Source organism: Chelonia mydas, chromosome 8 (genome assembly GCF_015237465.2).
Source record: "Chelonia mydas isolate rCheMyd1 chromosome 8, rCheMyd1.pri.v2, whole genome shotgun sequence".
Taxonomy (NCBI): Eukaryota; Metazoa; Chordata; order Testudines; family Cheloniidae; genus Chelonia; species Chelonia mydas.
Window position 1 is genome coordinate 50,219,069 of NC_057854.1, and position 23,851 is coordinate 50,242,919.

A 23,851-nucleotide genomic window follows, 5' to 3' on the forward strand; every position below is an offset into this window, starting at 1 on the left:
TTAATTACAGATAATGTCATGTGATGAAACCTCCAGGAATTCATCCAACCGAAGTTGGTAACCCTAGACCCAGACCCCATTCAGACTGGCCAGCTAGAGAGGACTGGATGTGTATTCTATTTGCTAGCCCCCAAACAAACTATATCCCCAATCCTGCAATCTGATTTGCAGACAGACAGACCCTTAGGCACATACAGCCCTAGAAGCAGGGCCACTGAAGTCAAGGGGGTTCCGCACAGACTCAGCCGCCCACCCTTGTGGATCAGATTGCAGGATCAGGACTCATACTATGCAGTCTCCAACTATAAACTACACTAATATCACCTATCTTAATAACTCAACGCAGAACCACTTTAATTCTACTGTAAAACATTACAACAACTCTTCAGAAAGGGGCCTTTTGCCAATAGTAACATTTTAATTCTTTATTTCTATTATCTTTACAATTAAGACCAACTGTACAAAAATAATTAATTCAGTTCTTGGCAAATTCACACATGGGAAAAAAATTTCTTCTTTCATTTCTCTCCTTAAAATATTTTGATTCAAGGCATGTGACAAACACATGTACAGTAATGAAATTTACAGTCATTATAAAGAGTTAATTAAGAGTCCGGATACCCATTGTGTTTGGTCAGCTTTTGGAAGAAATAGGAAAGAGAGGGAGAACTGTTGTGCCCCATAAAGGTTTAATCACAGAACTAGATTTATTTGAATTTGGGGCTAATGGAAGCAAAAGGCTAACAGCACTGGCTCGAGACAGACATAGTATTACCTTCCTATACAACTCAGCCTTGATGCAGCACCCTGTGATTCCAGTGCTGAGTCTCCATACACTTCTATAGATGCAACACAGCTCTGAATTGCAGGGCAGCCCTGTATTGCTAATCCTGGGCTCCTCTTGATTCGAAATTCACAACGATGCAGTGGGGGAAAGTTCATTTCATTTAAGTGGGATTTGAACCCAGGGCTCCAGAGATGAAAAACTAGTTGAGTTATCGACTTTGCCACCAAGCCTCCTGCAACAATATCACTGGACTTTGTTTTCTCACACTGGAGCTTGGTGCTGCTGTCTTCGCTCAGTGAATCCCAAACATTCTCCTAATCCCCAGTTTCACTTCCCCCATGTGGGACACCTCGCTAATTCTTTTCAAGGATCAAGAGACTTGCAAAAATGATCAGAATTAATACAAAATAATTCACTTCCACCTATCCAGTCAAGAACTGCAGGAGGGAGACAAAGTAGAGCCAGCCTTTAGCCCCTTCTTCTCCCCCCCCCCATGGATTAGAAACATCATAGCTAATCTCATCTTTTATTTAAAAATAGTTTGTCCTTTTTCTTTGAAAAGGTCTCTGAAAATAGCCACAGATTCCAAGGTCAGACGGGACCACTGGAATCATCTAGTCTGGCTTCCTGTATAACACAGACCATAGAGCTTCCCAGAAATACTTCCTGTATGAAAGACAGCATCTCTCTCAGAAAAATACCCCATCTTGATTTAAAAACTGCCAGTGACAGGGAATCACTGGCAGCCTTGGTAAATTGTTCCAATGATGGATAGTCCCTGTTGCTGCTAAAAATGTTTGAGCCATTCCCAGTCTAAATTTGTCTAACTTCAAGTCGGGCACTGATTTATCCTAATATCATGGAGGTTCACTCCAACCCCCACGCCCCCGACACACACAGCCCCCCGCGCAAGGCCTTTGGGGTTGCTGAAACCCTGAGGCCCTACTCCCTCAGTTTCTGGGAGGACCCAGAACCAATTAATGACCTGGGGAGAGGAGGCAGTGCTGCCCTGGCTGCTGCCATCGCCACCAACTCCCTTCCCAGCAGCTGGCTGCTGCTGAGCTAGCTCCTTCCTCTGAGGAGCAGCCATTGTGATGTGTATGAGGGCAACTCAACAGCCCAAGAGGCAGCGCCATTAAGTAGACTAAGCATGGGAGCAAGTCCACAGAACTCCTCTGTTCTAATGTCAGCTCTGAAACAGACACAGGCTCTGATTCAGCAAAGCACCTAAGCAGATGCGTAACTGAAGTGGTCCTATTAACTTCAAGAGCATACATGGAATTAAGCATGGGCTTCCTTGCTTGGCTGCACTGAGGCTGTGGTTTCTGCATCTCTAAAGTGGATCATATTTAGCTACCATGCACTGATGGTGTAACAATGAATGTTTGTAAGTGCTGTAAGCAGAATGCACACAAAGCACATCAAAGGCAGCAGGTTTAAAACAAACAAAAGGAAGTATTTCTTCCTACAACACACAGTCAAACTGTGGAACTCCTTGCCAGAGGATGTTGTGAAGGCCAAGACTATAACAGGGTTCAAAAAAGAACTAGATAAATCCATGGAGGATAGGTCCATCAATGGCTATTAGCCAGGATGAACAGCGATGGTGTCCATAGTCTCTGTTTGCCAGAAGCTAGGAATGGGCAACAGGAGATGGATCACTTGATGTTTACTTGTTCTGTTCATTCCCTCTGAAGCACCTGGCACTGGCCACTGTCAGAAGACAGGATACTGGACTAGATGGACCTTTGGTCTGACCCAGTATGGCCATTTTTATGTTTGTGGCCTCCAGTCCCACAGCTTAGATTCACAGACTCTAAGGTTAGAAGGGACCATTAGGACCACCTAGTCTGAAGCTTATTTCAACAAGCTGTCCTTTTCAGAACTCTTCACAACTATGTAGGACACTAACAAGCAACCAAGACCCCAGCCTCCTGCAGCAGAAAGCTGGTGGCAATCTGAGAAATCAGTCATGTTTTTAAGGGGTGAAAGACTTTTACGGGCTCCTCCAAATTACTGGACAGAAGCCAGGGTAGCTGCTCATCGCTCCACAGCAGCAAAGATAAGAGCAAGGGAGCCTGGTCTCCATAGCTGCAGCAAAGCCATGTTAAGAAAACCAAAAGGTTTATTGTACATTTAGAAAGCGCTCTAGTCTGACGGAAGTTCAGAGGCGTACGGATTTGGACTGCAAGTCAGAGCAGCAAGCAACAGCGTGGGGGAATTCAGGTACTGTCTCATCAAACAGTTCTACCAGAGAGCGTTCTGCAGGACGTCATGGGTCCAGCTCTTTTCAGGCAGGCTCGAGAGAGCCAATGGTGCTTGTTAACAGTGTCTTAGACTGAAGTCTCTCCTGTTCGCAGCCACGCTCACCAAGGTCACCATCCGTATAATTACACCTCTGGGGACCAAGCTAAGCTGACACAGGAGTCAGGGATGAAGTCTTTCGTCCCACATGCAAGTGGCTGGGTACAGCAATTACTGGTGGGTCGTTTGGTTCTGCTTAAGGCAGGTCAACAGGTGATATGGACCAATGGCTGGTTACACTGTTGCAAAAACTGTGCCCTCACCTCATGGTTTTTCATGTCTCCTCATTTCAACTCCACCCCTCAGCCCAAGCTGCCTGGTTCTAGCTGACTGTTTTGTAATGGCTACATACAGCAGTGCTGCTCTATCACCACCAAGGGCAGCTCCTCTCAGACTGTGGTGGGTGGAGCACTGACTGGCCTCACGGCACTAATTCCCCTCCTCACTTCCAGCTCTTAAACTGCATTACAAGAAGCTAAAAACCATTTTGCTTATGTGGAAAGGTCACATGAGGAAAGTCATGACTGTGGTTGACACAAAGGCTCTGACTGCAATTAAAAACTCATGGCTAGTCTGTGCCAGCTGACTTGGGCTAAGGGGCTGCTTAATTGCGGTGTAGACATTCAGGCTTAGGCTGGAGCCCAGGCTCGAGGACCCTGCAGCTGATGCTGGAAAGTCTACACCACAATTGAACAGCCCTGCGAGCCTGAGTCAGCTGACACGGGCCAGCCGCAGGTGTCTGACTGTAATGCAGACATACCCTAAGATACTAGGTCATCACCAATAGAAAGGAAGCAGTCTGTGCAACCATAAATGTGAGAGATGGGGTCTGCACAACCGCCAGCAGAAGCGGGAGACGTTTCCAACATAAAAACCTCTGTTAAAAGGTGAACCACACTATGGAAAAAGAGTCTGAGAAGCCCTGTTCTAGGGACACAAGGATGTTATGGGTATATTATACAGAGCACACACTGCTCACAGTGGGAGACTTAAGATTTCCCAATGGTGATTCCTTTAAAGAGAGTCTGGTTTACGTTTGTATTAATTGCACTGCTCTGCATCTATTCTCCCTCTTCCCGTCACAGTGAAACCTTGTCTCCCCTAGGACTCCTGGCACTGTTTGTCTAGCACCAGTGCAACTCCACCAATGCTAGCAACGGGCGCAAGTATTTATATCATCATGTCATTTAAACCTAAGCAGGAGCCCATATCCCTCTACATTACTGGTGGTGGTAGACGAATCATGAAAGAAATCACAGGGTAGATGCAACTTGGCTGTCTGCATCCATAAGCCAGAAGGGTGATTCTGCTGATTAGTCCAACAGCAGCAGGGGCTGTGTTCTGAGGAAACAGGCTGATTTATTTCATTGAGATGACAACCTTTCCTGTTGACTTGCGCTGGGTTACACGGCTAAAGGCTTCATTCACCTGCAAGCACAAAACCTCAGTTGTTTATACGAAAGGGCATGTACGTGTACACACACACACACACACACACACACACTCCTGCAACTGTTAGTTGCTACTGTAGCCATCTTAATTTGCATTCTCTACAGTAATTTCTTGAGACAGATGTATTTGGCCAAATTTTTATGATTGCCCTTTAAAAATCCCCCTGCACTTTTTTTGTGTATAAAGATTTGGGGCACATGAAAACTTGGATTTGTGCATGCAGGAAAAACGACTATGCACAAGGATTTCAGAGGCAGTTTTAGAGGGCAGGTTGGAACACTTTAAAAATCTGACGTAGTGACTTCACCACTGTCACATTCCAGAGTGCAATCCAGGCCAGCGAGGGGCTGTGTCATAACCTTGGCTGCCTCATGATGCTTTGCTGTTGTAGCTCCCAACCTGGGCTGCCCACAAACAGCATGCAAGTCACACCCTGAATGTCTGTGCATAGCTGCAGCCCTGGCCAAGCAGCCCCAACCCCAGCAGCCTGTCAGCAACACACCAATCACACTCTGGCTTCCACTAGCCTCGGTTACTACCTGCAGGGTGACCCCAACACACTACCAGTCCTGAGTTTCCCCACAAAACTTTGTTCTGCACTGTCCAGCCCTCTCCTGGACAGTCCGGATATTAAGATTCGCTGCTCCTGTGAAGAGTCAATATTCAACAGTTTGCTACTTTAACTGGAGTTACCAAACAGTTCTATTTACACACAGCACTGGATGGGTTTAGATTAAAAAATAAGAAGTTTGTTAACAAAAGAATTCATTTAAAGTCCTATCAAGTATAAGAGATGAAGTTAGAAATGGGTAAAAGCAAATAAAAGTGAAAACACAACTAAACATTTAAAACTAATCTAGCAAGTTTCGGTTCAAGGTTTTGTTCAAAATGGCCTCTCTGACCCCCCGTCCACTTCCCCTTCCAGCAAGATGGGAACTGACCCTTTCCTTCGTCAGGATCTCTCTCCAAGACCCAGAGGCGCTGGGGCCTTTGTCTTCTTAAGTGAAAGAGAGAGAACTTGAGGTTCTCTGCCCCTTTCTTGATAGTCCAGTGAACCTTTGAAGCAGAGTCTTCTGAAGGTTACCCTTCAAAGTAAAGTTTATTCATGCAGTAAAGAAGGTGACACAGAAGCTCGTGGTGAAGGAGGCTCCATGTCTTTTTTCTCCTCTCCTGTGTTTGCTGAAGTGAAAATTTGCTTTGTGGCCTGCCATTTCCCCCTCTTACTGTCTTGAGGACTCTGTTTACTACTTATCTATAAATTGAGATAAATACACATTCCTTGTTTAGGACAGATCTGCTTAACAACCGTTGCCTAGGCTGCGTGGGAGTGAACATGTGCTAATAATGTCAGACAGGGGGATGTCATTACTTTACATAGAATGTTGCTACATACATTTCATCATGATAATATTGACCAGCGAGTTATTAGTTTTCCAGTGATACCCCACAAGGTATATTTTGTACAAAGATTATTACAAGGGTGCGTAGCATGTGAATACAGGGATGCTTTTGGTCACAACCACAGAACCATGTACTTCTTTACCCACATGCATATCTCAATTAAAATCATTACCCACAAAAAAATGGAAATTTACAGAGATCAAATTTCCCTACCCACTCACCATGGGGTAGCATTAGAGACACTCAAAAGCTTAATCCTTTACTGGGTGGGTTAATTTCTCTATCTTTGGCCTAACTATTTCTATCAGCCATTTTCAACTACTGCAAGGTGAAGACAGAGTCAGTACCAGTTTCGTTCATCATGCTAAGGAGTTTGGCCAGAATGGCCCCCAGGGTACCTGGTGCTTTCTAATCAGCTCAAAAGAATGTTACTCAGATTGGTCTCTGCAAAGTCTGACACTGAAAATATCAGAGACTGTTATTGCTAGTTGCATTTCCCAGAGTTTCCTGGTCAGTCTTGTTGCCACTGGCCCATCATCTATGAGGCGCAGATGTCTGGTTTAGGTGGCTAACATGCTCTTTAGGTTTGAGATGTAATTATATGTGTGACGCTATGAATAGTGGAATTTAAATACAATCAGATTGTTACTCTAAAGTACAACAGGTGGTAGTCGTGACCCAGGGAGCCCCTGAATGCCAACTGGCAGAGGGCCCACCACACTGTAACTCACATCAGGCCTGACACACTCATTGCTCCAACATACTGTTATCATAATCTATATCTAAGAGGTGTCATGTAAGGCATCATACTCAAACTTATAACATACTGGTCATTAATATTATTGCGTGGTGTATGTACAGGCAGTGTATAAAGAATTATAGATGTGTGCTGGAAATATGTTCGTAGCACGTGGCTGGGAAACAGTGCATAAGCCCAGCCTGTCCGAGACAAAAGAATGTGTTTCAGCCACTTGACTGTGTCACCAGTGTAAATTGAGCAAGACGAGGCCAGAAACAATGGAAGTATATTTACATGGAAGGTAAACAAAGCCATCAAACTAGCAAATGGGGGAGATGATTACTAAACAATCAGGGCAGTGGATAGAGGCTGTACCCCCAGGAAGCCTTCCTGCCTCTTGAAACAGAGACGATGGACTTTGGAAAATATACGCCGAAACAGTAAAAATTTTTGGCATCCATCACCAGAGGGACACAAAAGGCCAGAACTCTTCATGTCAGAGAAAAGCAGATCCCTCAACCGAGGGAGTTGAAGTCTCTAAGAACTGACTATAGGTGCGAAACCTGCTTTGCAAAAGATTGTAACTTGCTGAAGTTTTAGTCACTAGAAAGTGTGTTTTGTTTGTAACTTTTCATGTTTCTTTCACTCTTACTTGAAATCATTTAAACCTATGTCCTTTGTTAATAAACATTCTTGTTTTATTACAAAACCATCTCAGTGCTGTGTAGTGAAGTGAAGTTTAAATCTTCAGCTAATCTAACAGGCTGCTGTATGCTCTGTCTTTCTGGAGGCAGCGAACTTAACAACTTCTATGAGAGGGACTGAACAGTGTCGAAGGATGTCTCTGCGGAACTCAGGCTCACCGACTGACCAGCAAGGCAAGGTTTGGACTGGCAGAGTCCTGAAGAGTTTGCTGGCAAGGCAGACAAGCTGGCACACCAGGGAGCTGGCACATGGCTTATCAGTAGCAAAGCTCACTCTTGCTGAGGCAGAGCGGTGACCGAGTGGCTCCCAGTTCTGGGTGACCTGAGCAAGACATCACTGCAGTGCAGTTTGTTCTGGAGGAACAAACAGCTCAGCATTTGTATTGGAATTTGCTCTTTGTGGGCTTTTTGCCTCAGGGATCCATTTATGAGGCTGAAATAACACAAGAGCTGACCATCTCATGGCACTTCCATTATCCAGGAACTGAAATGCCAGAAAATTACTAACCAGCGTGTAATTCTGACTCCTCTAATGCAGGGGTTCTCAAGCTTTTTCCTTCTGAGCCCGCACCCCCACCCCAACATGCTATTAAAAACTCCATGATCCACCTGTGCCACAATAACTGTTTTTCTGCATATAAAAGCTAGGGCCAGTGTTACCAAGCAGGGCAATTGCCTGGGGCTCCACGCCACAGGGGCCCCCACAAAGCTACATTGCTCAGGCTTCGGCTTCAGCCCCAGGCTTCAACCCTATGCGGTGAGGCTTCGGCTTTCTGCCCTGGGCCCTGGCGACTCTAACGCTGACCATGCTTGGAGGACCCCTGAAACCTGCTAGCGGCCCCCAGGGGGCCCCGGACTCCAGGTGGAAAAACACTGCTCTAATGGCTCCCAGAGTGAAAGATGTAAATTAAGATGCAAGATGAAAGATGTAAATTAAGACATAGCTGCATCTCCCAATTCACCTTTAAAAAAAACAAACAACTTTACCCCATTGTATTACTGACTCTTAAGTTGTAAGGTCTTTGTGAAAGGAGCTGTCATTTTTACAGGTCTGTACCACGGCTAGCACAAGGGGGGCCCAACCTGGCACTTCCAAAACATAAATACTAAATAATCATCATACATATTGGAGACATTTAAAGCCAATAACACTAGAATGAAGGAGAAAAAAAAAAAAAGGGATTTCTTAAGGAACCGGGGTTCTGTGCCGTGTTTGAAACTGGAGGGTTTTTTGTATGAATCAGAGGGCATTCACCACACACAAAATTCACTCAGACGCAAAACTTTACTCTAAACAAAGCAATCCTGAGAGCTCGACACTGCATAAGGTCATCACAGTTTATGAAAATATACATGCCAAGGTTTTAATTTAATCAACAGCAGCATTTACTTCCTGTAGTGATGACAGGTTCTTGGCAGATACCGGAGTTTAGAGTTAGTTCTGAGGCATAGATCAAACCTACGTGTCTCCTAGTTGTAACTCATATTTTTCCCTCCCTAAGAGGTACGGGGCATAGGTGCTGGAACGAGGGGGGTGGGGAGGACGCTGCATCCCCTGGCTTGAAGTGGTTTCCATTTCAGGGTTTATAGGGTTTACAGTTTGGTTCAATGGCTCTCAGCATCCCCACTATACAAATTGTTCCAGCGCCCTTGTACAGGGGCTCAAGCTTTGGGCCTTCCCATTCCCCAGGGAAGTGCTGATAGCAGCCCACCAGATTAGACAGCTTCTTCCTTCTATTCAGCCTCTCTCAGAGAACTGTGAATCCTGCCAGCGAGTGTCATCTTGGGCAGCACTTTACCTCTTCCAGTTTGAAGACCGCTCCTACATGAGGTTGGATCCGTCTTTCCTGGCAGTACCAAAGAGCAGAGGAGAGGGATGACGAAAAAACAGGAAAGTCCTCTTCCCGGTATCGACCCCAGAACACTCCCAAGGCAGACACGTTCTTCAGAAGCAGCAGGTTGGCTGGGACAGAGGGGATTGCTCCTCCAGCAAAACCCACCACCACAATCCTGCCCTCCCAAGCCAAACTGCAAAGGGGAGGGAAAGGAGATGTATTTAATGAGGAAGAGCAAGCATAGGGTAAAATTGTGATCCCACTGGGGAAAAGGGGGAGAGGGGTGCCTCTTCTTCATTGGGACCAGAGTTTGGTCCTTAATGAAACACTGTCTCAAACTCAACACTAGGGTTTTAGCTCAGTGAAGAGAGGACTTTGCCACTACACCATCTGCAGGTAGGATCTCATCAGAATTTGTCAACTAAAAGGGGAGCATCTGGGCCAACCATTTCCAAGTTTGAGCACTTGCTGGTGGCCTTCAGAGAGCTGACTGGTCACATGATGCTGACTGATCCATGTTGTTTCTAGCTTTTACATGGCATTAAGGACAGGTGAAAACACATTAAATATTTTCCTACTGTTACTTTTCCAGGTGAGCAGTTACTATATTTCACACAGGTACATACTGCGATTGCCAGTGAGGGTTACCCACAGAATGATCTCTTTATTAAGCTTCAGAACCTCAGCTCTAGTAGTACTTGCATGGGGCCCCCTAGGGAAACTGGCTCTCCACGAACTGGTTCTGCTAATTAATCAGAGACACTTTCTCCCAGTCAGTACTCAACCAACGCCCCAGTGTGGCACTAAGTGGCACCCCTCTTTCTGATTACATGTGAAAAAAAATCAAGGCCCTAAATATCTGTGGTCAGTAAAGAGCAAGATTGGGTGCTATATCCAAACTCCAGCTTGCAGAATTACATTCTGGTGGCTCCCTACATTCCCTTGCAGTTTCAACTGGATACTTGTGAAGCATGCAGAGGGAGGGTCCCAGGAGACCACACATTTCATACCCCTGATGCACGTCACTCAGAACGCAACGGAATCGTATTTCAACGCACCTATGTAATGCCTCCTTGAAGATGTCCCCTCCAACGGCATCAAGAACTACATTGACCCCTCTGTTATCTGTAAGTTTCTTCACCCCCTCCTTTAGGCTCCCTTGGGTGTAATTCACGCTGTGGGCTGCACCCTTCTGCAGAGCCAGGTTGCATTTGTAATCACTTCCAGCTGCTGCTATCACCTGAAAACAAAGGAGGAGCGAGTGTTACAGTCTGATCTTTCATGGTGGAAGACAGCATGAGCTCTCTGAGGCAGGGACTGTCTTTTAGTTCTGTGTTTGTACAGCACCCTAGCACAATGGGGTCTGAGGCTCCTAAGCACTATGATAATGCAAATAAAATAAAATAAAATAATAAAGGCATCTCTGCTCAGAGTGATACAATAGGTGCTTTAGCATGTTATCATAATCTGTTACAGTACCAATAACTTAAATAAAAGCTCCATAGTAATGTATCTTCTATTCAATGTCCCCAAAAATGCTTTACAAATTTAAAATGATGTACAAACTGTATCTATATCACTGTACCATTCACTGAAGAACAACCACTGCTGGGATGGAACGCAGCAGCTGTTGGACAATGCACAGCAGCACTATATAACAACTTAAGGCAGAAAGAGAAGACCAGTCCCATCTGCAATTGAAACTTCAGGGGAATTTAGAGAGAGACTGCATTTACCCAAACTGGTCCCTGGTCTGGGTTTAAGCCTAGTACTCTTACCAAATGCGCCACCGGATTTTTAACATACCCCAGTGCATTTGGAGGAGTTTTCCATCCCTAGCAACATGCTAGGATTTCACTCAGAGGGGAGACTACCAGCCGCTGAATTACTTGCTCCAGATTTCTCCAGTCAGACTCTGTGCTTTGTGGGAGCACTATCACGCACAACAAACCATTTTGTTGGATCATATTAAAGAAGTTCTGTATTAAAATCACAAATAAGTTTGATTCCCCATAGTTTAAATTCCAGGGTATTACTAATTAAGAGGTCTCTTGGTTTTTGGTCTCTTGCTTTTACTGTTTCTCTCCCTCTCTGTGTGAAACTTGCAAGCTGCTAATTGTGTTAGTATATCCTAAGACAGAGTCAGTTCTCAAAGCAATACTTTGTAACAACAGAAACAGCACACAGAGACTCCCTTTATCTCGCTTTGTTAACAACTGTGATTAAAATAGAGATAGAGGATGTATGTGGATGGATGCTTGGTGTGGATAATAACTGAATGATCAGGGAGATGCCAGCCTAAGAATCCAGTGTCCATCGGCCGAAGAAGGCGTAAAGTGGAAACAACCAGAGGACCCCCGGAGGGCAGACTGGAATCCACCCAACAGCCTCAAGGATGGGAGAACCGAAGACCAACACGGAGCCATCAGGAATGTGCCATCTGCTGATTGATTCAGCAACAGCATGATGAACTAATTCCCATAGACTGGCATAGGAATAAATTCCTATAAAAATGGACTCTAGAAACAGAGCTTTGTGGTCTGATTCTGCAAACCAACTTCCAGGAGCATCAGATGTGCATCTGACAAGGCCCTGCTCCCTCCTCGTGTCCAGGCCACCTGGCCAGTGGCTTGGCACGAGCAACTCTAAGACTGGTAACTATGATAACAACCTTGCAGAACCTGTGTGTGTGTGTATGAATGAATGTGTGACTAAATATGAAATTGAATGGAATGTTATAGCTAAAACTAACTGCTTACTATGATTCTTTCTGTATTCACCATAAATGTGGCATTTTGCCTTATTCCCTTTAATAAGATCCTGCTGGTTTTTATTTTATTGGCATAACAATTTGAACTGGAGTTATTTCTGCCTTGTCACTTTGTGCAGTTCTTTTTACTGAGGGGTGTTCTACTTAAAAAAAAAAAAAGCCTCTCTTTTAAAAACCCTAACAGCATACTATTTCCTAACCCGATTTATACTGTGATGGTTGGAATAAATTCTTATTCCCATAAACATCAAACGCTATTATCCCTTAGATCTACATTGGTTCAAATCTAAAGGCTGAAATTTTCAAAATGACCCAGTGGCTTGGGAGCCTAAGTCCCATTGACTCTCAAAATGAATTAGGCCTGTAAGCACCTAAATCACTTTTTAAAATGGGACTCAGGAGCCTAAGTCACTTGGGCACCTTTGAAAACATTCCCCCTCTATCTCCCACTTGGATAAGAGCTCAATTCTGCACTGGAAAGAATCAAGGGAAATTATGGGGCTCCACAGCGGAGCCCCTAGCAGGAGCACAGGGAAGGCAGGTGTTTCATGAGGGGAAAGTGCATTAGTGTGTGTGCTGTGTTTGAGAGATGGAGCCTCAGAGATGGAGTCTGGTTTACTGGATTACCAGCCCCTCTGACTTTACAAATCTCCTGGGTTCTATTCCCTACTCTACCGATAATTCATTGGGACACCTTGGGCAACTCCCAACATCTACATCCTTTTTAGTACGCACATCTTGAAAATGGAGAATAATACTTGCCTACTTTGTGAAACTTAATTCATTAGTGTTTGGAAAGGTCTTTGAATGCTCAGATGGAACATGCTATAGAAGGCACACTCATTACTACATTGGGACACACGTAGAATACAGATTCATTAGAAAAAAGGGACATACCTTTGCCTTGAGAACATTAGCAGCTACATCGATAGCAGCAAGCCCCGTGGCCCCAGCAGCTGCTGTCACTAAAACCGTTTCCCTGAGACAGAGACAGAGACTGAAATAAACAGAGCTTCCCTCCACAACAGAAAAGCAGTGCATTGCGTGCCTGCCTGCTAATAATACACAGTTTCCCATTTGTCTTGAAGATGAAAGATCTCCTTGATCAGCTTAAAAAGACTCCAGCAATTGATTTTACCCCATGATCCATTTCAGTAGTAAGAATTTTCCACATCTTCAATGGTATTCTCTTTCCCAGAATCTTTCCCAAAGGCATGAGTAAGGAGAGCTTGACTTTTCCCAAACACCAATTCATACCCAGATGAAATGCGTCACCGTATCCCCCATCGAGTGTGAATCTTTTACATTCCAAAGTGAAGTGATCTGATAAGAGAATATCTGCATGTTTTCAATTACTATACAAGTAGATATACATTTACTCCAGTTCAGGTGTAACAGCAAACTGTGCTGTTTGCAGAGTTGGGGCAGGAATGTATAGTTACCTACACTGCGGGGAGAGGACGGTTTTTCTGTTAAGGCACAAGAGTTGGCTCTGGATGCTGTTCTTAGCTCTGCCACGGACTTCCTGTGTCAATGTAGACAAGTCAATTCTCTCTCTGGCTTTGTTCTCCCTATTTCACATACACACCCTAAAGTCTCCACAGAGCACTTGCTGCACTTCCAAATCCCAATCCAGAAGTAAAAAAATTCCCAGCCAGGCTCCTTTGCTCCCACAGGGACCAATGTTTCCCTTAAAACCTGCCTGTAACAGTACAAGCCTACTTATCCAACAGGAGAGCTGTTGTCTTAGGATAAATTAGCAGAGCAATGCATGGCATGCACTGATATTGGGCAGGAAGGCTAATTTTCAGCTAAACAACAGGTTGGACTTGGACACAATTTGCCTGAATGGGATACAGCCCAACCCTACCAGCTATTTCACAGCAATATGCAGTGGTATCTGGGGCTTATAAAAATCCCTCTGTTCAGCAGGTTTTTGCCAAGAACATCACAAGGGTATAAAATGCTTTTTAAAATATGTAATTTTAAATTGTTGAAAAGCTATCAATGTGTTTGTGTACTTTGAGTTTATAAAAGCAGCCCTCATGCAGGCTATGGGCATTGAACAATTTTAAAGTGACACATACACAATTTGTTGACTAGTGTATTGCCTTTTCACAGTGACCATCTTCCGTGTGGGAAGTGACCCCATCACCGTAGTATCTGAGCACCTCCCATACATCAGTCAATATTATTTATTTATGACATCCCTCTCAAATAGGTAATGAGCCCCATTTTACAGATGGGGAAACAGAGGCACAAAGATCAAGTAACTTGCCCAGGGTGACACAGTCAGTCTGTGGCAGAGAAAAAAACTGAGCCTAAGGTCTCCCGAGTCCCAGCACAGTGTTAACCATGAAACTATCCTTTCTCCATAAATGTAAAGGTACCATCAATATCTGTGATGGATTTCCCGCTATATGAACCCAGGACCCCTCATACCTCCATACTCCCAGACCACCAAGCCTCTCCAGCATGTCCCAGGTCAGCCTGGAAGGGTCTCCCCTCCACTAATGAACCATGCATCACTGCCCTTATAATCAGCCCCCACAGACAAAACTGGGACTCAAAGCCCAGCATAGTGAGCCCTCCACTGAGCTCACCCGATAAAACCAGAGAGCAGCATAATCTCCCAAGGGAAGCAGCAGACATGTCATCACCTGGGACTAGACAAAGGACTAGAAAATACACTGTAAAGAATAGATCTTCCCCAGCTGGGAGGGGTAGGGAGATGGGCTGGCTGTCAGAACAGGTCATTTCTATTCCTAGCAGCTATTATTCTATCCTAGTATTTTCCCATAAAATACTAATGGATGCAGATCTGAGTCTTTTCTTTTTTCAGAAGCATTGCTTCATATGTCCTCAAGGCAGATCCAGCATCCAGTTCTGGTTTACTTTGTGGTACTCACTCTTGGTGTGGACAGTGACACTTAACAAAACACACATCTTCACCCATACACACAATGCATATTAATTTCCACTACACTCTTGTCAAACTCATTGTGAATCAGGGGCCAGGGAAAACCAGCAGCCTCACTCCCCATGGGACAAAAAGACAGCCTGATCTAAGAAAAGGAGTACTTGTGGCACCTTAGAGACTAACCAATTTATTTGAGCATAAGCTTTCGTGAGCTACAGTGAAGTGCCTGTGAAGTGAGCTGTAGCTCACGAAAGCTTATGCTCAAATAAATTGGTTAGTCTCTAAGGTGCCACAAGTACTCCTTTTCTTTTTGCAAATACAGACTAACATGGCTGTTACTCTGAAGCCTGATCTAGTGATCTGAGCAGAGTTTAGAAACCGGGAATGCCTGGATGTTATTCCCAGCTTCACCACTAACATACGGCATGACCTTGGCCACAAGACCTCTTCTATGTCTTTGTTTCCCCATCTACAAAGCAGTAACAATAATAATACTTAATGAGTTCACTGAGTGCCTCGACATTATTTTGATGTATGCCTAATATGGGAGATTAGATGTTAGGAGTATAGCTGGCTGGAGAATAATTCTGTTTCGTGACAACCTTCCAGACTTTGAAATTTGTTTTCGTTCCCATACAGAACACAAGCAAAAACACTTCAAGCATTTTTGTGAAACGGAATTATGTAAAAATGTCCTTTTTGTATTGAAAAGGTCAGGTTTTCAGATCTGGGGGGTCTCTCTCTCTCTCTAGAAGTGAGCAGAAAGACTACCCTGTATCTCAGAAGCTTTCCCATCAAAATCAGTAGGTCTCCATGAAACATTTGGACTTTGACAAAAACAGTATATTCCAATGACCAAAAGGTTTTGTTGAAAATATTGCAACCAGCTCTATTTATGAGATATGACGTTTGATTTTTTGCAAATGAAGCGCACTCTGCAGGGACTAAGTATCATTACTGCTGGACATATGTTATGCTTTGGACTCCTCTGATCACTTACCCTGGCTGCGTGCGTGCTCTATGATCCAGGGCCAAAATGGCTGTGCCATAAGACACAGGCAATGCTGCAGCTTCTTCATAAGAAACACCTTCTGGGATTGGCCACAGCATCTACATGAGGAGACAGAGCAACATTCTTAATCCTGAAGAGGGATAGAGGATGAAATTCTGTCTTTTCCAACTGCTTTAGTGAGCGCTTTGAACATGATACAGAAGCATGCTGTCAAGCTGTCCTAAACATTACACTATGTGAAACCGTTAATTTCATCCAAATAAGTTTTAATGCAATTTTTCTCATCAGCCCTTTCTGCGTTTTCGAGGATTCTCTAGAGCAAACCCCAGTTCATGGCAATGAGGGCAGGAGAACAAACATCAAAAAGAAAGGCACAGACTGGAAGATCTCACAGGAGCCAAAAACTAAACAACATGAGACATAAAACCTTTTGCAATAATGGAAGACACATTTATATTTAAATTGTAGTTACCTTCTGATCAGCTATGCACTCCTCAGCCATTGCACTAGTGCCAGTCACACCAATTACCCTGTCTCCCTGCCGGAAAAGCACCAGTGGACAGGCGTTAGGAGGAGAACAATCACTTGATCTCACCCCTCTCTTTGGATTAAGTCTTTGATCTTCCTTCTTTCCCAAGAAGAACCCAAGGACCCGAGCAGCACAAACTAAACCTGATAACAGTTCAGGCAGCAATTGCATTAATCAGATACCTCCCCGCCCTTCCCACCTTTGCTTCTTTTTCCAGATCCTTATTCCTCTCTCTGATGGGACTTGAAATACTACCATCTTCCTGCACACACCTCCAACCCATCAAGCAGAGCTCACAATTTTGCAGATACTATAGTGCGGACGGCTTAAACAGTACCCCCACACTGCATCCTCGATACTCCCTGATCAACTGGGAATCCGTTCCTAACCCCAGCACCACTACATCTCACTTACCTCCTGCACTGTGCTGACGTTCGCTCCAGTCTCCATCACCATCCCTGAAAACTCCATTCCTAAAGCAGGAGAAAGTCATGCACATCCCACAAACACTGAACCAGGCCACTTCCCCAGCTGCACTCAGCACTGTCCTCTGCAGATGGGATCTAGGGGTTCTCACCTACTCCAACTCTGGACTGGGGTGGGGAGAGCAGAGAGACAGTGAGTTCAGCTAAAGTTAGCCTCGTGTGGCAGATGCAGGCAGCTCTACTCTCCCTGGCTGGCAAAGATATTGCAGTACTTGGAAAAGACAGAAATGCCAAAGGAGAGCTGTGTAAGCTCGGTGGCTTGTCTCTCTCACCAACAGAAGTTGGTCCAATCAAAGATGCGGACCTCACCCACCTTGTCACTCTAAAGATGCTCCGAGTCCAGCTGCTCTTTGATTTTTAACTCTGAAAATGACCATATTTGCCAGATTACCAATCACCAGATTATCCATGATGGCACAGGTTTGCATATAACATATGGGATATAGCCAGCATTCGAAGGCTGCTTTAGAGAAGATTTAGAAGCAAAGCTGCTAGGAGGCCAGAAGGTGGCACTGTGGGAACACAGACTGATAAAACAGTACTGCGTAAATGGGGGGGGGGGGGGGGGGGGAAGAGTAGAAGTAAGGACTTTTCTAAAGTTATTGTAAAGTAAAAGCTACGTGGCTGTCTGTCTTCAGAGGGGTTCTTATGGCATCAGTGGGACTGTCAGCTCCCAGGCTGGCAAGGGCTGAAGGAGATTCAAGCCTGAAGGTTTTAGTGCAGCAAAGAAACACAGCAGAGGTGCTGCATGTTCACCGCTACAAGAACAGGAGGTTCGGTGGTTGGAGGCAGGAGGAATTCAGCAAGGGGATGGCATATGCCTAGAATGTCAAGCATGGAGAAAGCCACGCACACTATACAGAATGATCCCTGCAGACATTATTCTTTAAAGCACTGGTTCTCAACCAGGAGTATGTGTACCTCTGGGTTTACGCTGGGGTTTTCTTGGGGTACACCAACTTATCTAGATATTTGCCTAGTTTTACAACAAGTTACATAAAAAGCACTAGTGAAGTCAGTACAAACTAAAATTTCATACAATGACTTGTTTATACTGCTCTGTATACTATATACTGAAATGTAAGTACAATATTTCTATTCCAATTGATTTTATAATCATACGGTAAAAATGAGAAAGTAAGCAAGTTTTCGGTAATAGGGTGCTGTGACAGTTTTGTATTTTTATGTCTGATTTTGCAAGCAAGTAGTTTTTAAGTAAGGTGAAACTTGGGGGTGCGCAAGACAAGTACGACTCCTGAAAGGGGTACAGTAGTCTGGAAAGGTTGGGAGCCACTGCTTTAAAGGGCAGCATAATAACCTGGACTGCATTGTGGATGCTATGAATTCCTGAATTCTAACCCCAGTTCTCCCTTTGAGTTGCCAAGCAACCTTGGGCAAGGCACATAGCCTCTCTGTGTCTCACCGTGCCCATCTGTAAAGTGCGTTTCATTATACTTATCAACCTCTCACCCAGCATCGTCATGAGGATTAATTAGTTAAGCTTTGCCCAGCGCTTTGAAAATACAAAGGTCTATATAACTGAGAGGTGATAAGAGACTGTGGCCACAGTGAGGTCCTGTCTATGCTAGGAAAATCCATCAGCGAAGAATTAGCACATTTTAATTTATATGATGCTAAACCTGACTTAAAGATGACAGGTGCGAAACATGTGTTAGCTGGATGTGGTTAACCATAAGGTTGTGGCAGAGCTTAATTTGTAATGAAAAAGGTGCTGGGGCTCAAGCAATTAGGTGCCGGGACTCAAACAAATTTTTTACATTCATAACTGATGCAGCAAGACCAGAAGTGCCAGGGCTCAGCCCTGGCAAGCCCTCGCACATATTAAGCACTGCATTGGAGGCAGGGTCACACAGAGAGTTTTCCTTCCCCGGAGCAGCATGACAGTATACAAAGACAAGAAACTGAGAGCCACAAGGAGGCAGCACTTGGGCGAATATACATCCCACTTACTGTGGGTCATTCTTTTGTGGAAGGACAAAAGAATAGTAAGTGTTAAGAATGGAAAATCCATCCCAATCCCCTTGTGCCTGGGAATGTCTGGGAAAACATATTTAAATATTTTCTTCCTTATAATAAGTCAGTAGGACATGAAGACATCCACCTCAAGGCTGTTGGTCTGACTCCAGTCAAGGTCAGAAATGTCCACAATTTGTTTCCATCGTCTGGCTCTTCAGTTGCCTATATTAAATGAGTGAGGAGGTCTCAGCCTGGTTCCTAATGGACAGGGTGTCCACGACACAAAAAAACACCACCCCAATTTCTCTTAATTCATCAAAGGCTACGCTGCACCTATTCTATAGCTAGACAGCTTTATTCCCCAGCGCTGTCAATCTGTCCCCAGCACTAAATTCACTCAGAATTAAACACAGTAAAGTTAGTCACTCTATAACCTGCACAGATCAGACAGTCTCCTACTTACCAGGGGTGAATGGAAGACAATGCTTCGTTTGGTACAAACCCTTACAGGCCAAGATATCAGCAAAATTTACTCCACAGTAACGGACGCCAACCCTGACCTGAAAGAGAGAAGGGAACCTTTCAAGCAACAGCAGTAGAAACATTTTAAATAGATGACTTCACTGCAGTAGCATTTTAAAACAGCTCTCCCCTTTCCCAGGGACTTACACAGTCCCCATTACCACAGTATCTGAGCACCTCACAATCCATCATGCGTTTCTCTTCCCAACACGCCTGGAGGGAGAGCAAGGCTATTATCCTCATTATACAGTCAGGGACTTGAGGCACAACGAAGCTGAGTGACTTGTCCAAGGCCACACAGGATGTCTGTGGCAGAGCAGGAAATCAAATCGCAGTCCTTCTAGTCCCAGGCCAGAACCCAACCCTCTCTCAAAAGACTCCCATGTTTTCTGAGGCACAGACCAGATCCTCAGCTGGTATAAACCAGGGTAGTTCTGTTGATTTTATTGGAGCTATGCAGATTTACCCAGTGGAGGAGTTGGCCCCAAGTTTTTTGGTGGATGACGGCATCCACTGAACAGCAGTTACTATCTCAGAATACTTTTCTATTATGTACTACTTTACTATTCTTTTAACAAGTTTGTTTCTTTGACACTCTCCTCAGCACACCCAGAACTGCCAGCCATAGTGTTACTTCTTCCTCAGCAAGACAGTGTTGCTGGAGCTTGGACTGGGTGTCAGCACCCTGCCACAAGAGTCCGTCAACCTCACCAGCAAACTCTTTGAGACTCTGCCAATCTTAACCTGGACTTGCAGAGAACATCCCGCAAACCCCAGTTCCTGAGTTCCCCAGAGACATCTCTGTTGCGTCCAGTCCCTCTCACTGGACACCCACAGAAATGATTAAGTTTACTGCCTCCAAAGAGACAGCATAAACGCCAGCCTGTTCAGATTCATGCTCCACTTCAATACACAGCACTGAGATGGTTTATAGTAAAACCTAAGAATATGTTTATTAATAAAGAATATAAGAATGTAAGCGATACAGAGCAGAGATAACAAACAGAAAACGGTTACAAGCAAAACAAAACAAAACAAAACATGCTTTTTAGCATCCAAGACTTAACTATAGCAAGCCACAATCTTTGCCTAAACAGCTTTCTCACTTACATCAAGCTACCACATCTCTAGCCCTTCCGGCTAAGTGATGGATAACTAAGGAGTTCTCTCCTTATTATAGTCCAATAAACCTTTGAAATGTATTCCTCTGAAGTGTAACCCCACAGAAAGTTCTTCTCCCCCACTGTTTGTCTTCTCCTGTTGACTTCCCATCCCCGCTGTTGACTCATTGTCTCTGACATCACCTTGCTCAGTTTACACTGGAGACATAGGCAAACAAGCAAAACAACTTTCCTTTTTCTAGGACAAACTTATTTATCAAGTCTGACCCAGAACAGATTTTAGGAACACATGTCCAGCACACATACGTAACTGTTTACACACCATCCGTACACATCATGCAATGCTACTCGTGACCAGTGTGTCACCAGTTCTTATATGATACCTCACTCAATACACTTTTATAGTACAATAATATTCAATACGATCAATTGATTCAGCTGCTTATTCTTTAGGTTTCAGACACTGGGGTGTCTGGACCCTGATTGTCACAGTTTTGTTATCCGCTGTTCATTTCAATGGGCTTCTCTGTGCCTTCACATAACATATTATTTGTGTACACACAAGCACTAAGCACTGGACTATGGATTTTCACCTTGTTTTACCTCATCCCAGTGCTGATAATTAGCACTTGGGCTTTACTTGATCAAAGTGCAGTACTACTACAAAATAAGCCTCTCACCAGCTCTGTGAGGTATGGATTGCCACCATATTACAGACAGGGAACCTGAGACTCAGACGGGAAGGGACTCGACTAAAGTCACTCAGCCTTTGACCCAGTGGTTGTTTTAAAGTCCCAAACCATCCTCTTTCTTACTGAATTCATTTCCTTTCTAATCCGCACACAACCTTCATCTCTAAAGCTCTTATTATTTAGGGAGGCAGTGTGGCCAAGTGGCTGGAGCACTAGACTGGGACTCAGGAGCTCTGCATTCTAATCCTAGCTCCGCCACTAGTCTGCTGTGTGACTTTGGGCAAATCAATTTCACCGCTATGTGCCTCAGTTTCCCCATATGTAAAAGGGAGATAATGATACTGACTCCTTTGTAAAGTGTGTTGAGCTCTACGGATGAAAAGATTTTTGTATTATTACTGCAGTAGACTCTAGAGGCTCCATTGTGCAAGGCACTGTACAAACAGTCCCTGTTTTGAAGAGCTTGCAATGTAAATGGACAAGACAGACCAAAACCAGGAGGGGAAATGAATTTTGGATTGTGGGTGACAGTGAGGAGAGAGTGAGGGAGACTAAGTGAGGAGGCGGGTGCTGTAATTAGAGGTGAGAGATGATCAGGGCACAATCAGGGGTGGACAGATGGTGAAGAGGAAGAGCAGATCTTAGAGATGTTGAAGAGGAAAAACTGGCAGGATTTAGCAACAGCACTGACATAGGGGAAAGAAACCAAGAGGACTAGCATAGGACTCCAAGGCTGTGAGCCTGAGACACAAGGATGTAGGTGGGTTTGCCAGCTAAGGGACATTAGATTATTCGAAATAATCAGCAATTCTGCGCATCTCAATCCCAGTACCTCATGGGGCTGCAGAGAAGGGGATGGGAGGTTCCTAATAATCAATGGCTTTGTCAGCTCGGTGCATAGCACTGCTTGATAGTTCCGGCAGGACTGCAATAGGATGTCATTGTTCAGGGAGAACAATCCCAGAAGCTCTTTACCTGAAGCACTGCTCCTGCAACAAAAGAGTATGCGCTAGCGTTATACTGTGCTGTGTACCAGCCAGTTATCACCCCAGAAGTAGCTGCATTTCATAAAGCATTTTGGTTATAAAAGATATCATTGAAAGTATTTTATACAGCAAGGACTGCTGGCTATACATAGGAGACTGCCGATAACCTCTCCATGAAGTGGTTGAGCTTGCATTACACTTAATTTTAAAAACAAAGTGCGAGAGAAGTTTACTGCTGATGAAAGACTCCAGTAACACTGGATCCAATAGTACTTAGACCTCCGGGGTAGGGACTGTTCTTGGTTATATATTTGTACACTGCCTAGCTTACAATGAGGTTGCTCTAGGTACAACCCAAAAAATAAGCCGCCGCCGCCGCCACCACCCTGGTTTGAGTTAAGTATGGTGCAGGTGCTGAAATTTAACCACTGCCATTTCTTAACACCTTTTGTCCCTAAAACAAGGGTGCTTGGGGTTACCTAAGGTTTCTTACCTGCTGGAGAAGAGGCTGCCCTCTGCTCAGTGTCAAAGTCTCCCATGTGCCTACTCCTAGATTTTCTTTGTCACCCTGTCACTGCAATAGCTGCAGTGCTGCCAAACCTCAAGCATTCAAAAAATATGAGATTTTATTTATATATATATATATATATATATATATATTATATATATATACACACATACATACATGTATAAAAATTGGGGCGGGGGGTCTTTTTATTTGTCTCCTGGGTTCAGAGCCTTTAGGGGCTCTGGGGCCATGTTTTCAAGCTTTTCTCCCCAACCAGGAGAGCTAGAAACTTACTTTAAGGGGAAAAGGCGCAAAACGGCGATTTCTCACCTAATCCCGAGATCCCAAGGAGCTGAGCGCCTTTAAAAACAAACCACATGTTGCAAGAGTTGACAGCAGTATACCCCCCAGCCCTAGCCCCTCACTCCCGGCAGGAAAGCCCCAGCACTGCCCCGCTCTCTGCACGGGATGGGAGGCGTGCGCCCAGAGAGGTGGAACTTCGCGGGGGGATTGCGGCTGGGAGCTCAGGAAGGGGCGGGAGCGAGCAGAGCTGGGGCTCCAAGGGAGCACAGGCGGTGCAGGGCACGCCTGGGGGGAGCGCGGGTCGGTTCAGGGCTGGGGTCGGGGGGAGCGCGGGTCGGGGCAGGGCCGGGGTCCCGAAGCGGGGAGGTGCGGGGGCGGGGAGCCGGCGGGGCGGCGCACGGCGGGAAGAGGGGGCTGCCCCGGGGCCGCTGGAAGGGGAGCCGAGCTCGGACCTGCAGCGCTTCAGCCGGAGCAGCCAGCCAGGCCCCAGGCCCCAGCGCAGCCCCGCCAGCGGCGCCGTCATGCTCCTCCGTGCCGGGCACCCTGCGCTGGCTTCCGGGGAGTGAACACCGCCCCGAGCGCCTCCAACAGGGACTGCGGGAAGCTCCGTCCGGTCCCCGCCTCCCGCGGCCCGGGAGCGCCCGCCCCTCTCCGGGGTTCCCCCTCGCCGGCAGCACCGCCCCCGCTGAGCGCCCTGCCTCGGGCCGAGTCTGGATCCCAGCCAGCCCTGCCTCTGCACCCCCGGCTCTGGGCAGCGGGCCCCTGCTCTGCGGCTGTCCCCCACCCCCCCTTGCAGCGCCAAGT

At 45.4% G+C, this 23,851-nt stretch overlaps 1 protein-coding gene across 4 annotated transcripts; it reads right to left on the reverse strand.

Annotated features, from left to right (window-relative positions):
- Positions 1-410: 410 nt before the first annotated feature.
- On the reverse strand, positions 411-23,647 carry LOC102944520 (quinone oxidoreductase-like protein 2). 4 transcript variants are annotated; one of them, XM_037906387.2, is made up of 11 exons: positions 23,500-23,630; positions 23,075-23,104; positions 22,083-22,239; positions 19,379-19,475; positions 16,868-16,926; positions 16,397-16,462; positions 15,913-16,022; positions 12,890-12,971; positions 10,281-10,462; positions 9,187-9,415; positions 411-4,519 (listed from the first exon to the last, which is right to left on the reverse strand). In XM_037906387.2, the coding sequence occupies exons 1-11, from the start codon at positions 23,568-23,570 to the stop codon at positions 4,451-4,453; spliced, it is 1,152 nt and encodes a 383-aa protein (XP_037762315.1). In that variant the 5' UTR covers positions 23,571-23,630; the 3' UTR covers positions 411-4,450. The 4 variants fall into 4 exon arrangements, with proteins under 4 accessions (XP_037762315.1, XP_037762316.1, XP_043376642.1 ...); XM_037906388.2 differs by lacking the exon at positions 23,075-23,104 and having other exon boundaries at positions 23,500-23,646; XM_043520707.1 differs by lacking the exon at positions 16,397-16,462.
- Positions 23,648-23,851: the final 204 nt, after the last annotated feature.